At 34.6% G+C, this 25,055-nt stretch overlaps 4 protein-coding genes across 5 annotated transcripts; 2 read left to right on the top strand and 2 right to left on the bottom strand.

The window, feature by feature from the left end:
* Positions 1-80: 80 nt before the first annotated feature.
* Vang (Strabismus domain-containing protein Vang) lies at positions 81-14,369 on the bottom strand. 2 transcript variants are annotated; one of them, XM_047052379.2, is made up of 3 exons: positions 13,903-14,369; positions 835-2,589; positions 81-772 (listed from the first exon to the last, which is right to left on the bottom strand). In XM_047052379.2, the coding sequence occupies exons 2-3, from the start codon at positions 2,543-2,545 to the stop codon at positions 327-329; spliced, it is 2,157 nt and encodes a 718-aa protein (XP_046908335.2). In that variant the 5' UTR covers positions 2,546-2,589; positions 13,903-14,369; the 3' UTR covers positions 81-326. The 2 variants fall into 2 exon arrangements, with proteins under 2 accessions (XP_046908335.2, XP_046908336.2); XM_047052380.2 differs by lacking the exon at positions 13,903-14,369 and adding an exon at positions 5,824-5,860.
* Positions 14,370-17,514: 3,145 nt separating this feature from the next.
* On the top strand, positions 17,515-18,168 carry galla-2 (MIP18 family protein galla-2). Its single transcript, XM_047052542.2, has one exon. It carries the CDS (start codon positions 17,601-17,603, stop codon positions 18,075-18,077), a length of 477 nt encoding a protein of 158 aa, XP_046908498.1. The 5' UTR covers positions 17,515-17,600; the 3' UTR covers positions 18,078-18,168.
* Mms19 (MMS19 nucleotide excision repair protein) lies at positions 18,084-21,716 on the bottom strand. Its single transcript, XM_047052349.2, has 8 exons — positions 21,563-21,716; positions 21,444-21,492; positions 21,264-21,367; positions 21,116-21,201; positions 20,775-21,045; positions 19,857-20,712; positions 19,709-19,800; positions 18,084-19,656 (listed from the first exon to the last, which is right to left on the bottom strand). The coding sequence occupies exons 1-8, from the start codon at positions 21,627-21,629 to the stop codon at positions 18,173-18,175; spliced, it is 3,009 nt and encodes a 1,002-aa protein (XP_046908305.2). The 5' UTR covers positions 21,630-21,716; the 3' UTR covers positions 18,084-18,172.
* A 67-nt stretch (positions 21,717-21,783) lies between these two features.
* Positions 21,784-24,892, top strand: LOC124489936 (ribonucleoside-diphosphate reductase large subunit). Its single transcript, XM_047052362.2, has 3 exons — positions 21,784-22,266; positions 22,379-22,877; positions 22,958-24,892. Exons 1-3 carry the CDS (start codon positions 22,141-22,143, stop codon positions 24,730-24,732), a joined length of 2,400 nt encoding a protein of 799 aa, XP_046908318.2. The 5' UTR covers positions 21,784-22,140; the 3' UTR covers positions 24,733-24,892.
* The last annotated feature ends 163 nt before the right edge of the window (positions 24,893-25,055 follow it).

Below are 25,055 nucleotides of genomic sequence, written 5' to 3'. Positions count from 1 at the left end.
CGTAATCCACGATAGTGTGTATGTGTAAGCAAAAAAATTGATTTTTCAAATTTCAAATAAAATAGCGAAAAGCCGATATCGTATATATCAATTTTGTAAATTTATGATCAAAAAAAATAAAAACGTTTTGGAAAAGGAAAAAAATTCTTTAATGAAAGAAAGGTGTAAATAAGAAAAAAGGATACAAAATAAAATGTACAACAATGGCGTGGAAAGGGGTGTTTATATAATAGTTCACATTATTTACAAACAAGGGTTTCAATCAGCTATCACTAGCACCAAGAGAAAGAAAGAAAGAGGGAAAATCAGATGCATTTTGAAGATTGTCAAACAGAGGTTTCGGAATTCAATTTGAACAGGAATTTGGTTCGCTCAAAGTCGACCACTTGTTCGATTAGATTTAGGTATGGCATACTATTTATCGTAACCAATAAGCAAACATTATGATCTTCATGACGTAACAGAAATTGACTATCCGATTCGATCGAACGTGATACCAATGTGTCGGATATAAGATTCCATGTCTCTAAATGGCCATTCTTTGACCAACCGACGTGAGAGTTATTGGGCGACAGATACTTTTCGAGAAAAGTTTTCGGACTAAGATCGTAGGTGAGACAAATGGACAGATGCTCCAGTATAGATTGCACAGAATGTCGGGCTTGCTGTCGTGTTGCTCGAAGATATTTTTGTAAGGTACGTGCGATAGTCGGAAAGATGGCCTGTGCAGCTTCTTTCGGATTCATCGATGCTGTCGATAAGGGGCCATGACCTAAACAAAACAAAAAAAGGTATAAGTGATATGTCTATTTTGAGCTTGACTAAGTTATTTACTTTGTTGTTGAACACGTTTGATATGAGTGAACGCCTCTTCAGTCACGTTGATTAGGCGTGATTTCCTTTTTCGAACACGTCGTTCATATTCATGTATTTCGTGCAGGCGATCGCTATGATGTCGATGATGGTGATGTCCCGAATGACCGCTGTGATGACTAGTCGTGTCGCGATCATGGCGTCGATTACCTCGGCCATCCGAGATATTACTGCCTCCGTTTAGGTGAGCAGCGTTTTTCGGCCATCGTCGACCCGCATTTGCTGCAGTATTCTGAGCCAATATTGATTTAGGACTCAATTGTAGAGGATTATTCTGGCCATTAGTCGATTTGTTGGCCGAGCTGGGATCTACGACACCATCAACGTCGTAGAATTTAAGTCCTTGTCGAGATAGGCTATTTCTGCGGATTTTTCTGTTTGCTAACCGCTCAAGAAATGGATTGTAGTTGGGAAAATCCTGATAATACTTTTCCAATACCCAAATCGAAGCTCGTTGAATGGACGTTCGTCCTAACGTATAACACTGGCTATGGCCATCTGGAGAACGAACTACTTTGATGAAGAACTCATTATCTAGATGGCAGCTTCGAAGCAATAAAATGGCCAGAAAATGAATGAATAACAAGGCGTCGACCAACGATATGGCAAACATTACGACACTGTAGTAGCTGATAGTATCCTCATCGCTTAATCGCTTATCGGCGATACGGACCAGATAGAAAAGCCAATATGCTACCAACAATACTACGATAAGAGCTAATACCGTGCTCCTGTATACACAGATACGAGGCATCGTCCAACGTGGACGACGAAAAAAGACAGCCCAGCTTCCTGTGGCCAGAATTAATTGTTTAAACAGGAAACTTAGAACAAGACCATCACATTCTGGGCCACATTCTTTAGCCTTAAAGTCGAATAATTCGAGTCGAGGAAGGAGGGTCATTACGATCGGAGATAAAAAGGCACATACAGACAGGACAATGGCCACTATCGTTCCAGACCATAGCTGCCAGACAGTGAGCTTGTTAATCGTGTGGCTCACGTTCTCGATTTTGCTGAGATCATCCATTGATCCAGATTGATCGCTTGTGTTTCCTGTGATAGCGGTTGTGTTATCATTCCAGTGATCGTCGGGAGACGACATCGACACCTGAACAATTTCCTGAGGGTTACCCTTGATCTGATAACCCGATTCGATCGTCTTTGTTGCAAGGCCATTTCGATTTGAATGATGTGATTGTCGACCAGCGCTTCGCATCGAAACTACGCTATGCACTTGGGCGTCCGTATGACTGGTGTTGGCCTGATAATTACCGTGGTATGGATTAAGGATTACGTTAGGTGTGGCCGCAACCATTGGCGAGGGGGCCACTGCAGTTCCAATTACAGACGAATTATTTACAGCCGTCGTGTTGGTCAATAGACAAGCGTATGCTGCTGTAGCACTACCATTCAATCCTTTATTCTTGTTACGATGGTCACTGTAACCGGAAAGAAGTGATTCAGTATCTATGCTAACATTGGCACCATTTCCATTGCTGTATGGTGACAAGGACGATTGATTGGCCATGAGAATGGCGGCCGAACTAGTTGATTTGTCGTTATCCGTTACAAGCGAAGCAAGGGGTTGATTTTGATCAGGATGATGATGATGATGATGATGTAATGTTGGGAGCGGCCAAATAGATGATGATCCCGATGGATTCATCATTTGACGAATGATATGAGCTAGTGATCATGACCTGGACTTATACACTGTGAAAGAAAAAAGAAACAAAAAAATACCAAAAGAAATTAGTCAAATTAGATATCTGAAATATGCATGAGAACGAAATAATAGATGTAAAAGTCGATTTCAATTGCCAAACAAAGTAGTGGTCAACTATAATTGAGCTGTAATGACAATTTGGCATTGCAATATGACATTTGATGCAATGGTTGAATGATTAAATCATTCAACCATTAGTTCACTGTTCATGATTGACCAATTCATTATGTCTGGCTAATAATAATCATAATTAATGAATTCAACTTAATCGAAATTCATCAGAAATAGTTGGATTGAATTTCGTGTTTTATGTATGTACATTTGGTATTTGATTCATTCATGGCAGATTGCTATTACGGTCAATGGCTGTCATTCTGTGAATAGTTTATTTCCAATGAATGTATCTAGTTGTGGCAAAAAAAAACTTGACTATGATTGATGATGATGATGATAGAATCATTCACATGGCTCATTTCATCAATTTAATCAAATTTTTGAAATAGGATGATACCTGAGAGAAAGAGAATGATAAAACTTTAGTATGATCGTTTTTTATTCGAATGGACACGTGTGTGTGTGTGTGTGTGTATTAAATAGTTGAATTTCATAGATGAAACCATAATAATTGATGTAAATATGGTCGTAAAAATAACAGTTTCCGGATATCCGTTCTTTTCCGCAAAAGTATTTGCGCCTGTAGGCGATCAATTCTTGAATCTATTACATCATTATTTAGAAGAATTATGGCATTTTGAAATATGAATGTATTACTATTATTATTATTGTTTTGAATGTACATCGATTAAGACACGGCAACACATCAATCATACATACATAAATCCACACATACACACCAATATCTCTAAATGGCTTTCAATGATATGATCTTATACATGGTTTTTTTGTTATTTGCAAATACACACACACACACACACACACACATTTATTGCCAATGTCCATTAGTATATAAAATATATAGACATTATATGATCAAATGCAGAAGATATAGGAAATATGAAAGCAAAACGATTTTCCGATGCAATCATTGATTCAAAATCTTAAAATGACAACGACGACAATCATATTGATAGAATCGGTATATGTTTTTTATTCTGTTTTGTTTATTTGTTGTTTTTTTTGGGGGGGATACTATTCAAGAATAAAGGCAATATATTTGTTGATGCTATAATGAAGATACTAGGATGACGAGGAACAGTAAGAATATTGAGACAATCCGATTTGGGAAGGCCTCAATTTGAAAATGGGTGACAATTGTGCTTGCCTCACAGGAATTACATTTGCATCGCAAAAACCAGGCTTAACCACACACACACACATACCAAACGAAGCGAATGAAATCCCTTTGGCTTTCACTATGCTAACTGTAAATGGCACGTTCATTCGTTTCACTATTATTATTATTACTAACCGACTAACTTTGCTTTCGTTGTTAAGCAATAAAAGTTGGATTTAAAAAAAAGTTGGTCCATCAATAGCCGAAATAAGTTGATATTAATGGAGAAACGATGGATACGACGTTGATGGCGCCGATTCAACGGTCCAAATTCACAAGTTGACAAATTGAGATTGAAGCATATAGTCACATTATAGACATTTTTTTTTATTTAAGTTAGCTATAGCAAGAAATACACGTTTTCATTCATTCCATTTCATTGACACACACAGAGAGAGAAAAAGATGCACCGCCACCAGGCCATTGACAGCTAAAATGAATGTTTGAGTGTGTGTGTGTGTGTGTATGGAACAAGGGCAAACATTCGTTATTTTGTGTAATTAAATACAAAAACAAACAAAAACATACAAAATACGAATACACGAGAAATGATGTTCTCATCATCATCAATTCTTTTTTCACTTGATCACATTGGCATTACATCGTCTAGTTTGAGTTTTATAGTCCTTGGGTTTGTTTGCCAGCACTACAAACCAAACAATTCATATATGGACAGAGAGAGAATGAGGAAAAAAAACATGAGAACTAAAAAACCCTAGATGATTATTGTTTACCATGGCCAGAGGAGTAAATTCGTCGAGATATTAGAAAGAAAACACATGACAAGTCATCATCACATAAATATACAATACAATATTGACATGCATGCATAGAATGTTATGTAATGTAATGGTACATAAACATCGCCAACAAAACACAATGCTGAAATGTGAATTTCCAATGAATTACGTTACCAATTTTCAATAATTTTGAAAGATGATTTGGGAGCCAACCAGTGGTCAACGAATTACCAACTGTTGTCAGCAACACTATCTACTAACCGACCGGTAATTTATCAATTCGATATGATGAATATATAAGGATTGCCATCATAATCTTATTATTATGTGATGGGTCGCACAGCGGTGGTCATCATCATTACAGTTTTGGCCATTCAATGCATTGAGGGTAAAGTTTATGTGATCAATGCATCGGATGAATATATGATGAGATATTTAGCCAGATGTTGTTTTACACTGGGATGGGTAAGTTTTCCAATTGGGGGAGCCATGCTACTCTATCATTTGAAAGAATTGTCGGTCCAATTTTCTACTACAACATGGAATCGTCTGATTATCAAGAATGGAACAGCATAGAATGACTGCCAACACCTGGCTGCCAGACAATACTGATAGATACTGTCGCCCTAGTAATGACCGTTTTTTTTATAAACAAAATGAAATTGACAATTGCATGGCTCATTGGATTGGTAATTATCACCACCAGCACCAGAAGCAGCAGTATTACCCTCCTTTTCCTCTTACACATACATACTCAATCAGACAATCAAACTCATTTTGAGAGAAGGGGCCACCAAATGTTTAATTCCCGCGCCATTTCATCCCTCAAATGGTCTCCACCGATTTGGAAAACAGAATCGAAAGAAAATTCGATTCGAATCCCCAAAAAAATTTCTTCTGAATGATTGAAATGAGCAATAGAATGGCAAATGATATAAGATTAAAAATTCGATCAACACATAAATCTGTCAAGCAGTCAATTTTGAGCTTCATTATTCTTGATTAAACTTTGCGACCACGGTCAAAAAAAAATCTACAATACAATATGTCCAGTTTTTTAAATGAGAAAAGTTAAATGTTTTCTAAATATAATACAAATAACGTTAATCATTATATGCTACAAATTGATTTCGAAATAAAAGAAAAAAAATGAAACAACAACATTCACAATTAAATAATTCAAATACCTTTTTTTCATAAAAGTTTTTGATAACGATGTGAAAAATTAGATCAAAAAAGAGTTACCAATGAATTTCACCAATTGTAAAACGAAAATCAATCAATGTTTGTTTTTGTAATTTATTTTCTTCAAATTATTTATTTTTTTCGAAAAAAAGATGATCATTTTCGAGAAAGATGTTGTATGTAACTGCGTATTTGAATAGTACATCTACGTGTACTTTTAATTCTTTTTTGAATTCTTATAATAACAGATACAGAATTCCTTTTGGTTATTTTTTTTTGTTACAAAAACGACAAAATGAAAAAAACTCAGAAATCAACCAATTAAAATAGGCCTACAGATGTTTGTCACTGCAATCTGAAAATGGATATATTCAAACAAAACAAACAATGGAACTATACTATTATCTAATCAATATGCTAATTTCTTTTCTTTCTCACACACACATACACATTAACCAGATTCATTGTTACTCTGTGATTTTTATTCTCATAATGGAAAGGGGTGTGTGTTAATTGGCTGCACGCCGGTTCTCTCTGGTTTCATTGAATTTGAACAATGGCTTGGAGCCATTATCATACAGAACCCGCGGATGAATGGATGCATCTAAAGATATCGGAATTTATTATAGTGAAGAAAGGCAATAATAGCATCATCATCAACATTGAAAGAAAATGATGCATTCATTCACCTCGAAATGATGATGATGCAAATGGGAAGCAACATTACTTGTCATGCAAATGTAATGTGTGTGCGTGTGTATGTGTATATTATTCAACATTGGAAAATTCAAGAAGAGCCAACCGCCACGACAAAACCTGCTCAAGTATTCATGATACAACATCAATCGTCAGATTCGATTAACGATTCGATTCGACAGCAACGATATATGTGACAGTTAAGTTGACAATCGAGCAGCAGCCTAAAGAAATGTGAACCAAAATGGCCAATGTCATTCATGTTAAGAATATATCATCACTACCTGAACGAAAACGGGTATTTTTAGAAAGAAATTAAAAACCGAATGTTGTATCTATGTATACATGTGTATGAATCATCACATCCATCCGAAAAAATGCATTAAATTTACATGATGCTAATCAATGTTGATTGATCTAAATGCAATCACCCAGAAACTATATCAATAATGAATGGCTCATTTTGAATTTTATAAACGATCCACCAAGTAAAGGGTTGTTCCAAGAACAAAAAAAAGTGTTAATATCAGAAAACAACACCAACATCAATGCAGAAATGTACCCACATTATTACCTGCGGCTAATATGCAAGTGAATGTGGATCGATTCGAGACTAACAAAAAAAAAAAAAAAAAGAGAAAAGCAATTTTTCGATTAGAATCGCATTTCCTTCTCTTTCACTGTATGACTTTAATGGACAAATTACATGCAGCCATCAACCCGGCAATCTCATCCTCGATGGGAGATCTATCTTTGCTGACATGGCCTGATGTGTTTTTCAGTTTGGTATGTGTGTGTGTGTGTGTGTGTCGGAGAGAGATGAGCCTATCATTATGGATATAACTGATTCCAAAATAAAGATTTTCCATTACAATGTGATGGACACACGGACACACACATACCAATACAGAAACACGCAGACAAGTAGAGCGAAATAACTTTTTTAATTTTTTTTTTGCCTGAACAAAAATATGGGTTTGGATTCGGCAGAAAAACAAACGAACGAACAAGAAGAAGAGCAAAGATGATGATGATGATGATGATGGCCGAGAAAAAGTTGAAAAGTTGAAATTACCATGGATAGCGAATCGGGATGAGCGAACGAGAATGAATGAATGAATGAATAATAATTTTTGGCTAAATCAAACTAGAAATATAACGTATTATAAAGAAAGAAAACGGTGTGTGTGTATGTGTGTACAACAACCATTAATGACCATGGTGAACATTGAGAAAAAATTGGAGAGGGAGAGAGAGAGATGAGGCCAACAATTTGCTGATTCAATTCAATTAATTTTTTTTTTTTTTTTGAAAAAAAGTTGAAATTTGAAAATTGAGTTTTTTTTCTTCTCATCTAGAATAATCGAACGGGCAAAACACACACACACACATTTCAAATTCTATCATTATGGAAACATGAGAATGGAAAGGAATGAATCACTAAATTCTTGCATCGTTAATGAATCTGTTGGATGAAAAAAAAAATTACTCGAATGGAAATTTGAAACGATCCAATCTCAATGATCAAGTCAACCATCCATCCATCCATCCATTCATCCATCCATGTGATGGTTGATTGATAGTTATTGGTGAGCTTTCGTCTAACTATCACTTCACAATATTGGATTCAATTTCAAATGATGACTACCAGTATGGGTGTCATTCGTGTGCGTGTGTGTTTTAGCATTAAATCATTGAATAATTTCGAGATGCAATCAATTTCATCATCGTTAAACAATGGTGGATTGGTTGGTCTGTGTGTGTGTGTGTGTGTGTGTCATATGAGATGATTCAGAAAAATAATCCTAGGTGGTTGTTGGCACTAGCTAATTATCCAAACTAACTATCATTATATCATCATATACAATCTGGATCGATGGATGGATTCTTGGGCACGAATTGATAGTACAAACATAGAAAAAAAACTAACACGCAATCTTCATTTTATCATATCAATTATAAAGATGAATGAGTTTTTACCATGGTAACACCCCTCAAAAAAAAAAAACACTGATCATGTGTTACTATCATTCATTTATCAATCAACATCATCACCATAAGATGTTGAACGTATGTCTACGTAATTTACAATGTATTTTAATTTCATTTGGTTAAAGCAATATGAATTAGCATTAGAAATAATAAATGATCATCATGGTTTCTAGTTATCATCATAATATTGATTATTCTTCCCAAAGTAAAATTTTGCTTTTCAGTTTATTTAATTGCAATTAGATTTTTTTTAGAAGAATTTTTGAAATTTCAACAACAAAATATCATGTGATTAAAAACTATGATTATTATTGGAATTATTATATGGAAACCATTCAAAAGTTAACATTCAAATGGAACAGAATATCTGTATGTTTGATATAATTGCAATATAAGATAGACAGATCGATCAATCGATTGATCGATCGGGTTACTAAACAATAATCAAACAATATGAACAGATTGAATTGCTTGTAATTGATACTGGTTGTACATCCATATTGATAATGTCAACAATACAGTGATTCATTACAACTACCCAAAATTCGGGAATGATGATGAACAGCATAAAAACATTGACAGAATGATGATGATGATGAGAGGAGAGGAAAGAAACAGAGAGAGAGAGAGAGAAAAAAAAAGTATCAAATGACAATCTGGTCTAGATCATCTGCAGATCATCATCTAGATCAGAACAATTACAATAATGATGATGATGGTGATGAGAGGCAGACATGTAAGCTAGAACAATGACAACGCCCGCGCTTTTCATCATACACGATATAACAATTGTGAATGAGTGATGAGTGAATGAATGAACAGTTGAGATTCCAATTCGTTTCATGAACAATGGAAGCTTCATTTATATCTATCTATAGATACGTTAGTTGTTATGGTGAAAAAGATGCTTGCTCAATACCCTCAAAGGAAAAATGCTTGAATATATGCATCCAAAACATTCCGGCATACAAACTAAGCAGACAGTGTAGACCGATGCTTCAATCTCAACAACAACAACAACCACACTGAATTCATTCTGAATGAATTCTCACATGACAGCAACTAGATTCTGGCCAATATCAACATACAAAAAATGTAGCCAGCACCAAATATATGCAATGACATTAATCTTGTCCAGAGAAAAATAAAACAAGCCCTGGTTTTCAATGAAAAGCAAAAGACGATGCAGCTGAAGATTTTTTTTTTCAATTTTGTTTCGTTTCTCATATCGTTGTCGATGAAGTAGGGAGTTTTGGAAAGACGACATCAGGCCGAATAAGATGGTGTGTGCATTTACATAACGAAACATAGCAAAAGACAACGAGAAAACGTCAGATGATATCAATATCAGGCTACATATACACACACAGAGAGTTATAATAATACGTGAGAATTGGCAAATTGATTTCATTTATTCCAAAATATTCGACAATTGAATTGCAAAAAAAAAAAAATTACCTTTCATACACACAAGTTTATTTGGAAAATCAATTTTTCGAACGACCAATGGATTGATGCCCACACACATACACACAATTATTGTAAAAAAAAAATTCCAAAAAGCATAGGAAGCCTTTCATGTTGTTTGACATAAAGAAGCCGCCCTTCAATGACCGACCGATCCGTACGGTAATGACCACCAAGTTTCATATCATCATCATGACCATAACCATTAGAACAGACCATTAACCCAAAACAATAGCCTGGCTACACAACATCCATTATGATGTATACATTATCATTGTATTGTACTTGTATTATGAACTTTATCATCATCATCCTCAAAACTCAAATCGGATGTTACTTAGCCATTTTCAATTCGAGATAAGAAATGTGCATGGGCCGAAATGACCGAACTGAACGTTTAATGAGTCTAATTAGTCTGAACGACTATGACGACTACAACTTACGAATCACGAGTTAGTTCAAATATTAGTGGCTAACATCGGAAACAATCGAAAATGACCAAAAAAAGTTGAGTGGAAGTATCAATCTTCTTCTCGTATATCACAAAATCCATAGTGTATTGATCAAATCTATGTTGTTATTATATTCAAAGATTATCAAAGACAATGATTATTGGTCACGCAATTCATTTATGCATACGTCAATCTTTTTTTTTTTTTGAAATGACACGTGTCATTTGGCTATCTAAATACATTGTGATGAATATTCGGGTCCATTCGATTTTGACTATTTTTTTGATGATTCCATACCAATCACTATGATGATGTAAGTATCTTTATACACATGAATAATAGTTACATAAATTGTATTTTAATGAGAATGGACGAGCATAGAAAAAGAATGAAAGAGATACTATTATGGAACATTAATTGATCTTAGCTAGTAGTGACTGGACAAACAAAGTAAAACACACACACACACACACAAAAGAAAAAGGGCGTCTGCAGAAGCCATACCATAAATTAGCTATTCTTTTTTTTGGAACCGGTACGGCCCACATGGACATTGAACTATACATGTTATTCATATGTATGTATAGTCCAATGTCCATGGAAACAATGAATCAAAAAAAAAAAAAAAAAAAAAAAAAAAAAAAAAAAAAAAACAATGACAATGAACAACAGTAAATCGAAATGAAAGAAAAAGTTGATGAAAATAAATGACTCTCTCGATGGTTCATTTTTTTTTATTTGGTAAACGAACTGTAACACCTTGCATCATCTACATTTGGCCATTGTATCGGGAATGGTCCATAGATATTTCGGAGTACTAATTGACACTCACTATAACCGACATTAACACTATCATGCATCATATAGCAATATGTGTGTGTGTGTGACAGGAAACAGATGCCTCAAATGTTATCATCACTGGATGAACATTCTCTTGGTCATGATGATCATTGAATTGAACCGAATTTTCAAATTGACCATCGAGATGGAGAAAAGTACAAAGCAAAAAAAAAAAAACTTCAAACGAGTCGATCATCACCCCATCATCATCATTGCTGTTCGGCTCAATGATTCTGTGATTCGCATGACTCGATTTATTTCTGATTAGATTTGATTTGGCAATGAGCCCCGCGATCACATTGATGATTAAATGACTGATGTACACAATTTCAATTGGGCGCCTTTACTTTGAAAATAAATCGAGTGTTTTTGATTATTGTTGTTAACCGTTGTAGCCATGATGGTTAGCAATTTATTTCATTTAGCACATCACTTCTGTCTATATGACATGTACGAAGGGTAAGAAGCAATTATTATTATTACATTGGATAGGATTGGCAAAAATGAAACAGGATTCATAGAAAGGTCATCACATGATTGGTTTCTGGCCAGATCTAATCCAATTATTATTAATAATAATCACACAAGTTATGTATTACCAATCCCATATCTTTCTTGAATTACTCATCGTCATCATCAAACTAATCGCCATTAGCCGATTAAGCTTAAACTTGAATAGATTGTAAACTGTTCGAAAAAAAATTTAAATGAATGAATATCCCTTTTTTTACTGAAAAAAACGATCAAATTTGTCAGCTTTGAAAAGCAGCAATTGAATTGAAAATCCATTTATGTGGCTAGATTATAAATTTGCTACCGAATATACAATATGGATTGATTTGCATGAAATGATCATCAGAAAAAAAGTATGATTGTCGATAAATCATCAAATGCAAAGTGGGGACAAGTCATTCAGAATTGCCGCATCCAACCGAGTGATGCAGAATCCATTAGTGAAAATTAGATTCCAAGTGAAATAAATCTGGCCGATGACAATGGAATATATAGGATATAATTCAACATGACATTTGAATTCAATTGACTATGACATTTGAAAATTTGGCCTTTTTTTCTCACCATCAGCTACTACCGAACAGCAGTTATCACAGATTGTTTTACTTGATAGTTAGTATGAAACTTGGCCATAAAACCTATAGGTTAGGGTCATTATACCAGACAGAGAGTGAAAAGAGATTGGACCAACAGCAAGTAAACATTGAGGTAATAATGCCAAATGGAACATTCTATATGCTTCAACGACTTTAGCAGCCAAAAACAACAATCATGATGATCAGTAGGCAACAACAGAAAGCAATGGTATTTAATTACAGACAAAATATTATATATGGATGGGTCATAAAACTATTCCAACGAACGAAAAATTCACCTTGAAAATGTTCGATAGACATCGTGATATGGTGGTGGCCAATCTCGATATGAAAACACAGTAGCTATTCTTTCAATAATAATCAATACTATATTGTGTGTCACATCGATTCATGACTAACAGATATGAAGAATGAGAGAGGGCAAAATCAATCAATGATCTATGATAGCTAGAACATAGAATCACGTTCACAATTGTTCAAAATGTTGGCTATGCATGCATGGAAATTAGTTTGTAGTTTGGATAACAACAACAACAAGAAAACAAGTGTAGCCCATTGACCGTTGCTTATTACATTCATGATGATGATGAAAAGAAAAAAAAATGATTGGCCAACTTGTTTGATCGAACCACAATGGTACACACCGGTCTGTGATGTTCGGACAATTCGGACAACCAGTTTATTTTTTATTTTTTTTTTTGCAGCAGCAACAATCAATATATTCATCGGGTTATATCTGTATGTATTGTGAATGGCTGTCATCAATGAGCCTGTAGATCAGGGCTAACTTTTTTCTCTCGCCAATAGTTTGATCTGAATCTATCATTACAAGAAACATTGTCCATTGATTGTTGTTATTATAATGAGATTGATAGGCAAAAAAATAGCATCCATGATGATGATAATGATTGCCAGAGAGTGAGACAAGCCTGTCATATTCCGGATTCAAGTGTGTGTGTGTGTGTGTGTGTGTTGTCATGCATGCATTTATTCAGATGACCATGATTATCTAACATAAATACATGCATATACATACTTCCAGTGACATGTAATATGTTTTGTGATGAAGAGAGTTAACAAGATGTCCATGTTCACGATTATTATCATGGGTTAATCATAACCGTAATAACACACTCATCATCATCACCATGAATCGATCATGTTGGCCATCCATTCATTCATTCATTCATATGATCAATTTGTAAATCATGCAAATTGGCCACTGATAAATTCACATCATTATCATCATCAATTGGGCTAAATAATGAGCTTTTGTCAATGTTCTGAGATTGAATCCAATATATTGATATAATGAGAATACAGTGAAAAGTTATTGAAAAGTCGATTTCGATGGCAGGCTATTCAAACAATGTATGGTCTGATCAATCAGTGGCCGAATCGGAACAACAACAATAAAAAAAACCTAGTTGATGAGATTTAGCGATTGTGTTTAACATCATAGGATAAAAACAAACTGACTGTAGTAGTTGTCGTTGTCGAATTAGATGTTGGATCGATTACTTACTTGTTTATGTTAATGTTGTATGGCCGCGATTCATGGATTATACAGTTTAGTTTTGGGCCAAACCCGTAGATTAGTGATGTTGTTGTTGTGATGAGTTAAGCACAAATGGCCTTTACTACCGTAGTAGTTTAATTGGGGATTTGTTCACCAAAACACACGTATATTATAGATATCAGAACATATACACGCACACATGGTGTATACATCGAACATTTAAGATGATCGGATTTTTTTTTTCGTACCAAAATACCACAATTACTGTCACACTGTCACATAACCGAAAGATGATCAAAGAAGAAAAAAAAAGATATCCAACTGGGATTCACGTTGTTGTGACAAAAAGTCCGATTATTTTTTGGCTAGGATTTAAAAAAAATGAACTCGAATGATCTATGTATCAAATAATGACCGATCCACATATACACAAACAACAGAGATAGAGAAACATGACCACACTGAACGAATACATCGAATCAACTGAGATGAGATGAAATGAAATGGCTAAGATGATGGGCAAGCAGGTGGATAGCGAGAAACGCGATCAACAATATTACGAACAGAAGAAACATCGATGAACAAAAAAAAATACAGACAAAAAAACATAGACAGTGAACACATCTATTTGGTCGGCAACGGCGGCTATTTGTGATGATGATGGCATCTCGATATCGAGTATGCGCTAGTCTCGACAAACAATTTCTTCTTCGGCGGTAGTTACTTGATTGTTTGGCCAAAAACAACCTACCCTCTCTCTCTCTTTCAGTCTCGTGTATGGCAGAGAAAAAGGTTCTTGAGGGAAATTGAATGTTGTAAATATTGTTGGTACGCTCAATTCGCTCGATTGTGAATTCAAGTGAATTTTCTCAGCCATCATCATAATCATAATTAGCAGTCCAAATCACAAAGTAAGTTTTCTCATACCATTCCATTCCATTTCACATTAGTAGTCATAATCTGTTTTTTTTTGTAAACAATGAATGAATTAATGTTTATATATTACATTGATGATTTAGTTGATTATTGAGAATTCATTTACCCAAGGATAATCTCATCATTTTTTTCTGTCTAATTCCGATTGGATAATTGACTATTTTTTGTATTGTTATTTTCATTCATACAATAGATGACAATGGTTCTGTAATCAAATGAGAAAAAGAGAAGATCATCCATTCAGAATGGTCTATCTAAGCCCATTCTCAAACTGTGGTCCACGAAAAAAAAATTTACTATCTGTTGTACAATAGATTAGTACACACAATGTTAGCAGTTGTCCACTGCCAAAAAAAGTTTGGAACACGCTGGTCTATCTCACACAGATAACATTTTTTCAAAAAAAAACACGGAGGTCATGTTGATGATAGGGAAGGGACCAAGGTCGAATGTTTGACCTCGACGACGACCACCAAACTAACTCAACAAACTTTAATTAAGGCCATTCGTTTGATCGATTCGTTTGGGCTGGTCAACAACAATGTCCATTGATAAAGATGATTATCAATGACCAAACCTCTATATATTCATTTGTACTTTCATCACAATTCGGTCATCTTGGAATTGTTGATGATGATGACCTTTCCACGTAATAATGAATTCTTAGGCCTAATGTTTATAATTCCAATTGTTCGGTTCAATGGCAGGCAATCGAAATAAATTGGATAAACCAAAGTCAGCTATGTCTAGTGAAAAGCTAGCAATTTACTGGCAAATGGATTTTGATTCCATTAACCAGAATCCCAGTAATTCAACGTGATCCGGCTGTTGTAATGCTAGATTGAAGCTAAATATTGCAAATCTGATTCAATCACACACACACACACACACTCCCTAAGGCTCATTTGATTCATAGATCCACATTCAATTTCTGCTAAAATGATCTTTGCAAATGTTAAAAAATCGCAGTGAAAAATTTTCTGTTTGGTCAGCAATATTTTTTTTTGTTTGCCGCTACATTAATCATTAAAGATGAATGCAAAAAAAAGTTGAGCAAAAAAGGAAAAGGAAATAAATATAAAAAAGCAATGCAAATTAATGCATTCGAGTAGACGGCAACAATTAAAAAAAAACACACATAGGCAAAATGATTTAAATCAAATTTTATTGATCATGACATTGAAATGAGTGAATGAATGTTTGTGGACCATCAATCTGTCATCATACAATACAATGGCCAACATTTACGAAAACAACAACAACAACAATAAGTGAATTGATGATTGTTGTGACCAAAGGGCATCATCATCAATGATGATAATGATCCACGAGCGTGAGATAAACCAGTGGCATTGAAAGATATAAAAAAAAACAATCATCAATCCACCTACCATGGTTAATTGAATCGAAATGTATGTACATACAACACACACACACACAATGCTACTAACTCTTGGTGTGAAATTAGAAACTGGATGCTGTAGCATTATAAACAGGCTTGAATGTTTCAATGAAGGCCATCAAAATATATTCACATCATTCTTTCCATTTTCTTCATTCATTCAGGTCTTCCGTTCCGTTCCGCTCGGTTCGAATTTTTTTTTTTTTTGGTTGCTTGGTTGATCGCATCGAACGAGAGTGAATGAAACCAAAGATTCTCATTTACCATTTTTTTTTGCCTATAAATCTCTTTGATAGCTTTACTACACACATTTTTACGATCATACATTTGTGTCGATCTCATAACTTTTTTTTTTCTTTCTCTTGCTTTTTCTCACTTACACTTATTCACCATTGGAAAAAAAACAATCTGCATGACTAGATTAGATTCGTGCACATTCAAACCCCTCGAATCTCTTTCCCCTGCAAATGCAAATCATCCGAAATGTAAGAATCTGTATGAATGCACGAACCACGACCAGCCAATTGGCCCACATGATATTAATGTCATAAAATGGAAAATCACTTTCAACGATACGCATGTCTCACCATGATCTTTAACCATTTTATTCTTATTGAACTTTATTTCTTCTGTTCTCGAACGAAAACACAGAATGTCAACACACACACACACACACAGAATTCAATTTGAAACCTGGTTTTTTTAGTTCCACTTGACAAATAAAGAGGAAAAAAACATAATAATGTTATTTGCTATTCACAGTGGACAATAATCAGCTTCAGGCAATTACATTAAAAACATCAATTCAATCATCTAAGGATCCTGTTGGATCGATGATATTTTGCTATTGAATTATTAGTCATTCGTCTATATCCATGAGACTAAATAATTGACAGGAAGCGATCGGGAAAAAACTAATCTTTTCGGTGTGTGAAATCAAAATGTCCAATTTAATTGAAACAATCATTAAATGATCATATTGGTGGAACGTGGGCAGGATTTAATGGAGATTTATACGACAAACGTTCGATTTGTTCGTTGCTGTTGCTAGTATGGGCCAAATCGAAATCCATCGTCGGCGTCGGACATAAATTATTTTTACACTACACACGCACACACACACACATGACACGAACGTTCTCTGATTTCAACTTTAAATCCCTCTTTCATCCCAAATGGCTTTTCCATTATACACACAATATTCCGGTATACAAATTGGCGCCATAAAAAAAAATCGAAAAAAATAATTCCTACTGCAGTGCCATCTATCCGTTCAGAATTGTAAATGTTTCATTACATGAATTGAGTGCGTAAAATTATCATCGTATAAAAAATTGGCCAGTCATATGAGATACATTCGACAATCATGGGTCCTAGTCGTCCATTGGATAACGTTAATCCGACCGTATATGTGAAACGTCAAGATCGACCAATTAAAAAAAGTGAATTCGATGATGGTATAATCGATGAGATCGATTCGCGAGAAATATTCGACCTGATACGTGGTATCAAAGATCCGGAACATCCATTAACATTGGAAGAGCTGAACGTCGTTAACGAAGAACATGTCGATGTGGACACCAAAAATAAAGTTATCGAGGTAGTGTTCACACCCACTATCGAACATTGTTCTTTGGCCAGTCTTATTGGGTTATGCATCCAGGTGAAATTGTTACGTTCGATACCTGCCACATACAAAGTGATGGTTAAAATTGCTCCTGGATCACATTCAACCGAAGAGATTGTCAACAAACAATTAGCTGACAAAGAACGAGTGGCCGCCGCTCTTGAAAACAACAAACTATTAGAAGTGATCAATCAATGTCTTATCGATTCATTATGAGCAAAGTTTTTATTGAACATTTTTTGAATTCTTTATTCTGAATAACATTACAACACAGTTCAATAATAATTAATTAAAAAACAAAATAAAATCGCCTAATGTGTCCTATTGCTACCGGGTTGTCCCAATATGGACATCTTAAAGAATGATTTCACAGCACTACATCGTACGATTCGTTTGTGGTCAGCTAGTGTTGGCCGTAAACTTTGTATGTATTGTGTACGTAAGCCGATCAAATGTTTCTCGCCAAACAAATCGATCATTGCGGCTATATTATTCAATGCTGCTTTACGAACATGCAACAAAGACGATTGTTTGGCCAAATCGATGACTAATCCAAGTACGGTCAACACTTGAGGTTCAATCCAATTTGGTTGTTCGGAAAGGATGTACTTTGACAGAAAATTGAGACATAGCAGGCTGATCGTTGGTGAATCGACAGCGCCCAGACCTTTGACAATATACGGAACGTATTTATCGGTAGGCACAGGTATGTATTTGAGGTGTGAAAGCAATATGTAAAGAACGGTCACATCATCGGTTTGTTCGTAATGACGACAGAATACGTGATGTAGTTCCAACGAGAATCGGCTGCTACAAACTAACGTGTCGTTATCATGTCTGGATTGCCAATAATCATTCTGTGAATAAAGTACATCGGCCAGTCCGGTTATAGCATTACGAGTTGAGCTAGATGCTTGTTCGAGCGAATTGAGTATTTTTTCAACATATTGATACAAGTGTTTATTGTTTGCCATTCGAAATAGACTTTTGGCCATCCAAATAATCGAATGAAGATACAAATAGTATTTTGGTTCGCATTGGCTTCTTGACGATTCGAACGTTTCCAAATGTTTGGTCAATAAATTGGAAAGAATATTAGAATCTGTCAATTTGGCTATGATCTCGGCCAGACACATGCTAAACAACTGAACAATTTCTTCATTATAAACAGTAAGATCAAATGAAACAATCTGATCGAATAGCTCAACAAGATAGTCTACGTTCAAGGAATTGTCATTACAAGTCCTTAGACATGAATAGACCAAATGTAGCAATAATTCGATTTGAATATCTACCGAGCTATTCACCGCGATGGACAATATTCGATCTGGTTCATACAATGAACGAAGATCTTTGCTATTGAAAGCCATCCATACTTTGTCAGTAATTTGTTGCCATATATCTTTTGATGAACAATTTAATAGAAAATGGTGGAAAAGTGAGGCGAATTGTCTTATCACATCGCTTGGGCATGGCGCGGTTGTTGTTGTTGATTCGATGAAACAAGTTCGAATCAAGAGCCTTAAGAATCGAGATATGCAAAGTTTGTTAAAATCAGCTATCGAAAACAAATCTTGTTGAGTGGATAAACGGCTCACACATATCCGAAATGTACCGATCATATTGGTAAGGTATACAAGATGATCAACATTGTTGAGTGTGAAAAGAACTAAACGATCCATAAGAAAAGTGACTATTGATATGATTGTTGATGATGATGATGATGATTGGCACGAACTTCGCAATATGTTTTGCAAGAAAAGCATTTGTCTCTCATCGACAAGTGTCGAACACTCTGTAATTATAAATCAAAGGTAAATTCTAGATTTATTAGAATTCTCACTTACCGATTTCCTGCATGATATTGGCAACATATAGCTCATAGATTAGCCCATCGTATTGTTGGGCAAGCGTTTCGATTAATAATAAACAGGCGTTCCTAGATATTGATATAAAAGTTATGAAAATGATGATAATAATAAGGAATCAACTTACTGTAATTGAGAATCATATCCGGATTGTCGAACACAATTAATGGCAAAGTGGATTGTCAACATAAGGTGATCCTTGTCGAACCGAGATAGCCACAGGTATTCGTTAAGAATACGAATAACCAATTCCTGTAATTCTTTAGATTTATTCGGACTATTTTCTATCAATAACCGCATTAGATCACAGGCTTCTTTGGCCGGAATGTTCACGCCAATACGATGGCCATGTTTCATCATCAATAAAAACGAAATAAGACTATGTGTCTGACCATCGGAATCTGTTTTAAATATGAAACTTTGTAAAGAAATTGGCGCTACTCGATCAAAGAAGTCAGTGAAGACAGAAACATGATTGCCAGAGAAAGCAATTAATATGCGTCCAGATGAACATGCAAGCTGTAATTCTGGCGTTTTGAATGATATCTCCAGATCGGCCCATATTTTGTTCATCAATGTTGTCTGAAATTCGCATTCTAGTGTAATCACATCGGCCAATTTGGACAATGTGGCTAATGCATTGTCTGCTAATTCGTCGTCATCGATTTTCGGTTTAAGCGTATCGATTCGGATGGATATCCAAAGCTCGGCCATATGTTTAGCAACGTCCTGGCTAGAATAGGTGGGCAAAGCCATTTGTAACAACCGATATGATGACAATTTCGATTCAATCGATTCGGATTCCAATTTCTCAAGAGCCAATGGCATCACATATTGACAACATTTTGGATTGGCCGTTATTGCTTCGTTCAAAAGATGGCTTAGTTTGATTTTGGTTTCCAGATATTTATCTTTTTTGTGGCTGTTGTATATAATCGGGAAATAGCAAGCCATCGAATCGAAAATATCCTCCATGAACATCTCTAAACATCAAGAAAAAGTTGAAACAACAACATCATTCTTGGCATTCATTATTATGACAAACCGAAGCTTGAAATAGCGGCTATCTGACCAAACAGTGGAAATATAATCATCAAACATATTGGACTGGTTTCTGTGTCAACGATTCGTAAAAAACCGTATACAAAATTGGCTCCTAAACTGATGAAATCGTCACGGAAACGTTGCCATAAGTAATCGATCAGTTGATAAATCGTTGATTTGCATTCAGGTTTTAGCATCTGGATAGGTAATTCATTTTGAATGGCAAAAAACAACGATGAAGCCATTTGAAAAGTAAAATGCTCAAAATGACACTAGTTCACAACGATAAAAACAGATCAGATCAAAAACGGTTGTTTCTCTAATTTAGCAATACCAATTTACCAAAGAGTCGAGTCCAATAATTGATCGTTCTATCACGTAACTTTTGTCGCCAAGTCTTGCTATAAAATATTCGACGAGACAGTTGACTATTACAAGGACAGCACATTATTATATCTTAAGCAATAAACACACAATAAGATTAATTTACCATGATTTTTACTACAGATTTTTCTGTCAACCTTTTTCAATATCATCGATAAAGTGTTCATTCCATGGGCACGTTTTTCAGCATCACCTACTGTCAAAAAGTCTCTGAATATATAAATTATTAATGAATGAATGAAATAAATGAAGAATAATAATAAAGATGATGATAATAAACACATACTTCAATGAAACTATCACGTTGGTAATATCACATTGTCCATTGTTGATTTCTGTTATAAGCAAATATACGTGAATTGCATTCATGTCAATCATTCATCACAGAAATGATATTCAATTTACCTGTGGATAATTTATCAATGTCCAGATCGTTATCTGTTGTCTGTCCAGTCAAACATTCCATCATCATTAGGTCCTTATTATGAATTGATGATAATGATAACCAATGGTTATAAATTACAAAAAAAAATCAATTAAATCAAATCACATGTAAAAACGATTGTATTTCCATCTATTGGTTGCAGAAATTATAAATTATTAGGATCAAAGATTTCATGGTTGATAAAGCATGCATGCATGCATGCATAAATTGTGTAAATTGAAGACAGTTTTTTTTGTATAGTCTGAAATAATAAATTTTTGCGCCAAAAAATTTTCTCTTTGTTATACCCATTACACAGAGACAATAAAGAAGAGCACATTTCATTTTTTCATATACTTTCATTTCACTATATAATAATAAGCGTAACAACAAGAAAAGGAAAAATCTTTCCGTTGGAAATAATTTTTTCATCATCGAAAAAAACAACGTTTTGAAAACGTTTTTCGATTTTACTTTTCAAAAGAATTTAATTCATCAATTATTTAAGTGAACGTTTTGTTTGTTTCGTTTTTTTTGCAGATATATAAACTTTAGAAAAATGTTTGTCTTCAAACGTGATGGCCGAAAAGAATCAATCATGTTCGACAAGATTACATCGAGAATTCGAAAACTTTGTTATGGATTGAATATGGATTTTATTGATCCACCTGCAATCACTATGAAGGTATTATTGATATTTTATTGGAAATTTATTCAATTTAAAAAAAAATTCATTTTTTTTATTTTTGTAATTTCGAAATATTTTGATTTTTTGGTTCATCTCCATCCATTAACAGGTGATCAATGGCCTTTATTCAGGTATTACCACTGTTCAATTGGATGAATTGGCTGCCGAAATTGCGGCAACAATGACCACAAAACATGTTGATTATGCTAAACTGGCCGCAAGGATTTCCATTTCAAATTTACAAAAAGAAACAAAGAAAAATTTTTCCGATGTCGTACATGATTTGTATACGATGAAGAGTGAAAAAACTGGCAAACCAATGCCATTGATTGCCGATGATGTTTATGAAATTATTATGGCCAATTCGGAACGATTAAATTCAGCGATCATTTATGATCGAGATTATCGATTCAATTATTTTGGTTTCAAAACATTGTATCGTTCGTATTTGTTGAAAATTGGTCAAAAAGCTGTTGAACGTCCACAACATATGTTGATGCGTGTTGCCGTTGGTATTCATAAAGATGATATTGATGCAGCAATCGAAACATATAATCTTATGTCCGAAGGATGGTTTACACATGCATCACCTACATTGTTCAATTCTGGTTCGTATATATAGTTGATTATAATACACCATTCGCCATATGTTTGATGTTATTCTATTCAATTCAAATTCTCGTATTAGGTACACCACGTCCACAAATGTCATCTTGTTTCTTATTGACAATGGGCGATGATAGCATTGAAGGCATCTATGATACATTGAAACAATGTGCAATTATTTCGAAATCTGCCGGTGGTATTGGCCTTAATGTTCATTGTATTCGTTCACATGGTTCATATATTGCTGGTACGAATGGTTTTTCCAATGGTTTAGTACCAATGTTACGTGTATTCAATAACACTGCACGTTATGTGGATCAAGGTGGTGGAAAACGTCCAGGTGCATTTGCTATCTATTTGGAGCCATGGCATGCAGATATTTTTGCCTTTTTGGATCTAAAAAAGAATACTGGTTCCGAAGAGCTACGTGCACGTGACCTATTCTATGCATTGTGGATACCGGATTTGTTTATGAAACGTGTTGAAATGGATGGTATGTGGTCATTGATGTGTCCAAATGAATGTCCCGGACTTCATGAATGTTGGGGTGAAGAATTCGAAAAGCTATATGAACAATATGAGCGTGAAGGTCGTTATCGGTCACAAGTGAAAGCACATGATTTATGGTTTGCCATTTTGGATGCACAAATTGAAACTGGTACTCCATACATGGTATATAAAGATCATTGTAATCGTAAATCAAATCAACAAAATTTGGGAACCATCAAATGTTCAAATCTTTGTACGGAAATTGTTGAATATTCATCAGCTGATGAAATTGCCGTTTGTAATTTGGCTTCAATTTCATTGCCACGTTTTGTCGATCCAAAGCTTTTTACATTTGATTATGATAAACTCAAAGAAATTGTTAAAGTAATGACAAAAAATTTGAACAAAATTATCGATAGTAATTTTTATCCATTACCGGAAGCGAAACGTTCGAATCTACGTCATCGACCGATTGGAATTGGTGTACAAGGTTTAGCCGATGCATTCAACTTAATGCGTTATCCATATGAAAGTCTCGAAGCTAAACAAATGAATATTCAAATATTTGAAACAATTTATTATGGTGCATTGGAAGCAAGTTGTGAATTGGCTGAAAAATTTGGCCCATATGAAACATATGAAGGATCACCAGTATCGAAAGGTATTCTACAATATGATATGTGGAACCGCACACCAACTGATCTTTGGGATTGGAATGAATTGAAAGCAAAAATTGCTCAAAATGGTATACGAAATAGTTTACTTGTTGCACCAATGCCAACAGCATCTACAGCACAAATTTTAGGCAATAATGAATCATTTGAACCATATACATCAAACATTTACACTAGACGTGTAATGTCTGGTAGTTTTGATGTTGTTAATCAACATTTGCTCACTGATTTAATCAATCTTGGCCTTTGGAGTGAAGAATTGAAAACCATTATCATTGCTAATCGTGGTTCAATACAGAATATCGATTCAATACCGGATGATATTAAAGCGTTATACAAGACTGTATGGGAAATACCACAGAAATGTATTGTTGATATGGCCATTGATCGTGGTGCATTTATTGATCAAAGTCAATCACTCAATGTTCATATGGCTGAACCATCTAAAGCAAAAATTACTTCGATGCATTTCTATGGATGGCGTAATGGATTGAAAACAGGAATGTATTATTTACGAACAAAACCGGCAGCACAAGCTATACAATTTACAGTGGATAAATCCTTGTTGAAATTGAAACAAAACAGTGAAAAGGAACAAAAACAACCATCATCATTGAAAACAAAACCTACACCGGAAGAGATTCTACATTGTTCATTGGAAAATCGTGAAGCATGTCTAATGTGCTCTGGTTAATGTGACCATTAATAATGTTTTATTTCATGACATTTCAATGATGTTTCTCCTTTTTTTTAAATAACCCAAGAACAATGATATATAATTGATTAATTTGTAAAACAAAAATTGAAATTAAAATTAAAAAAATAAACAACCTAACGATTGGTCAGCTTGATTCGATAATTTTTGAAATTTAATTTTTATCATAATTCATTGTCGTCGTTTTATGTGTTGTTTTACAATGTTGGTAGTAGTATCTTTCTCTCCTCTCTAAATATGATGTATGAAATTGAAATTTGATTAGAGAAATTTGAAACATCAAATTTTAAGCATGCAATAGA

This window comes from Dermatophagoides farinae, chromosome 4 (assembly GCF_024713945.1).
Source record: "Dermatophagoides farinae isolate YC_2012a chromosome 4, ASM2471394v1, whole genome shotgun sequence".
In the NCBI taxonomy this organism is placed as follows: domain Eukaryota; kingdom Metazoa; phylum Arthropoda; class Arachnida; order Sarcoptiformes; family Pyroglyphidae; genus Dermatophagoides; species Dermatophagoides farinae.
Note: the sequence above shows the minus strand (reverse complement) of the source record. Positions and strands in the feature narration are given on the sequence as shown.

Bases quoted from the DNA above. Each gene is read 5' to 3' on its own strand.
- Vang (XM_047052379.2), bottom strand. From the start codon at position 2,545: ATGATGAATCCATCGGGATCATCATCTATTTGGCCGCTCCCAACATTA. The intron at 773-834 runs GTAAATAACTTA...TGTTTTGTTTAG, and splicing joins CAAACGTGTTCAACAACAAA to GTCATGGCCCCTTATCGACA.
- galla-2 (XM_047052542.2), top strand. From the start codon at position 17,601: ATGGGTCCTAGTCGTCCATTGGATAACGTTAATCCGACCGTATATGTG.
- Mms19 (XM_047052349.2), bottom strand. From the start codon at position 21,629: ATGATGATGGAATGTTTGACTGGACAGACAACAGATAACGATCTGGAC. The intron at 21,493-21,562 runs GTAAATTGAATA...TGCTTATAACAG, and splicing joins CATTGATAAATTATCCACAG to AAATCAACAATGGACAATGT. The intron at 20,713-20,774 runs GTTTGTCATAAT...CTTGATGTTTAG, and splicing joins AGCCGCTATTTCAAGCTTCG to AGATGTTCATGGAGGATATT.
- LOC124489936 (XM_047052362.2), top strand. From the start codon at position 22,141: ATGTTTGTCTTCAAACGTGATGGCCGAAAAGAATCAATCATGTTCGAC. The intron at 22,267-22,378 runs GTATTATTGATA...ATCCATTAACAG, and splicing joins CACCTGCAATCACTATGAAG to GTGATCAATGGCCTTTATTC. The intron at 22,878-22,957 runs GTTCGTATATAT...TTCTCGTATTAG, and splicing joins ACCTACATTGTTCAATTCTG to GTACACCACGTCCACAAATG.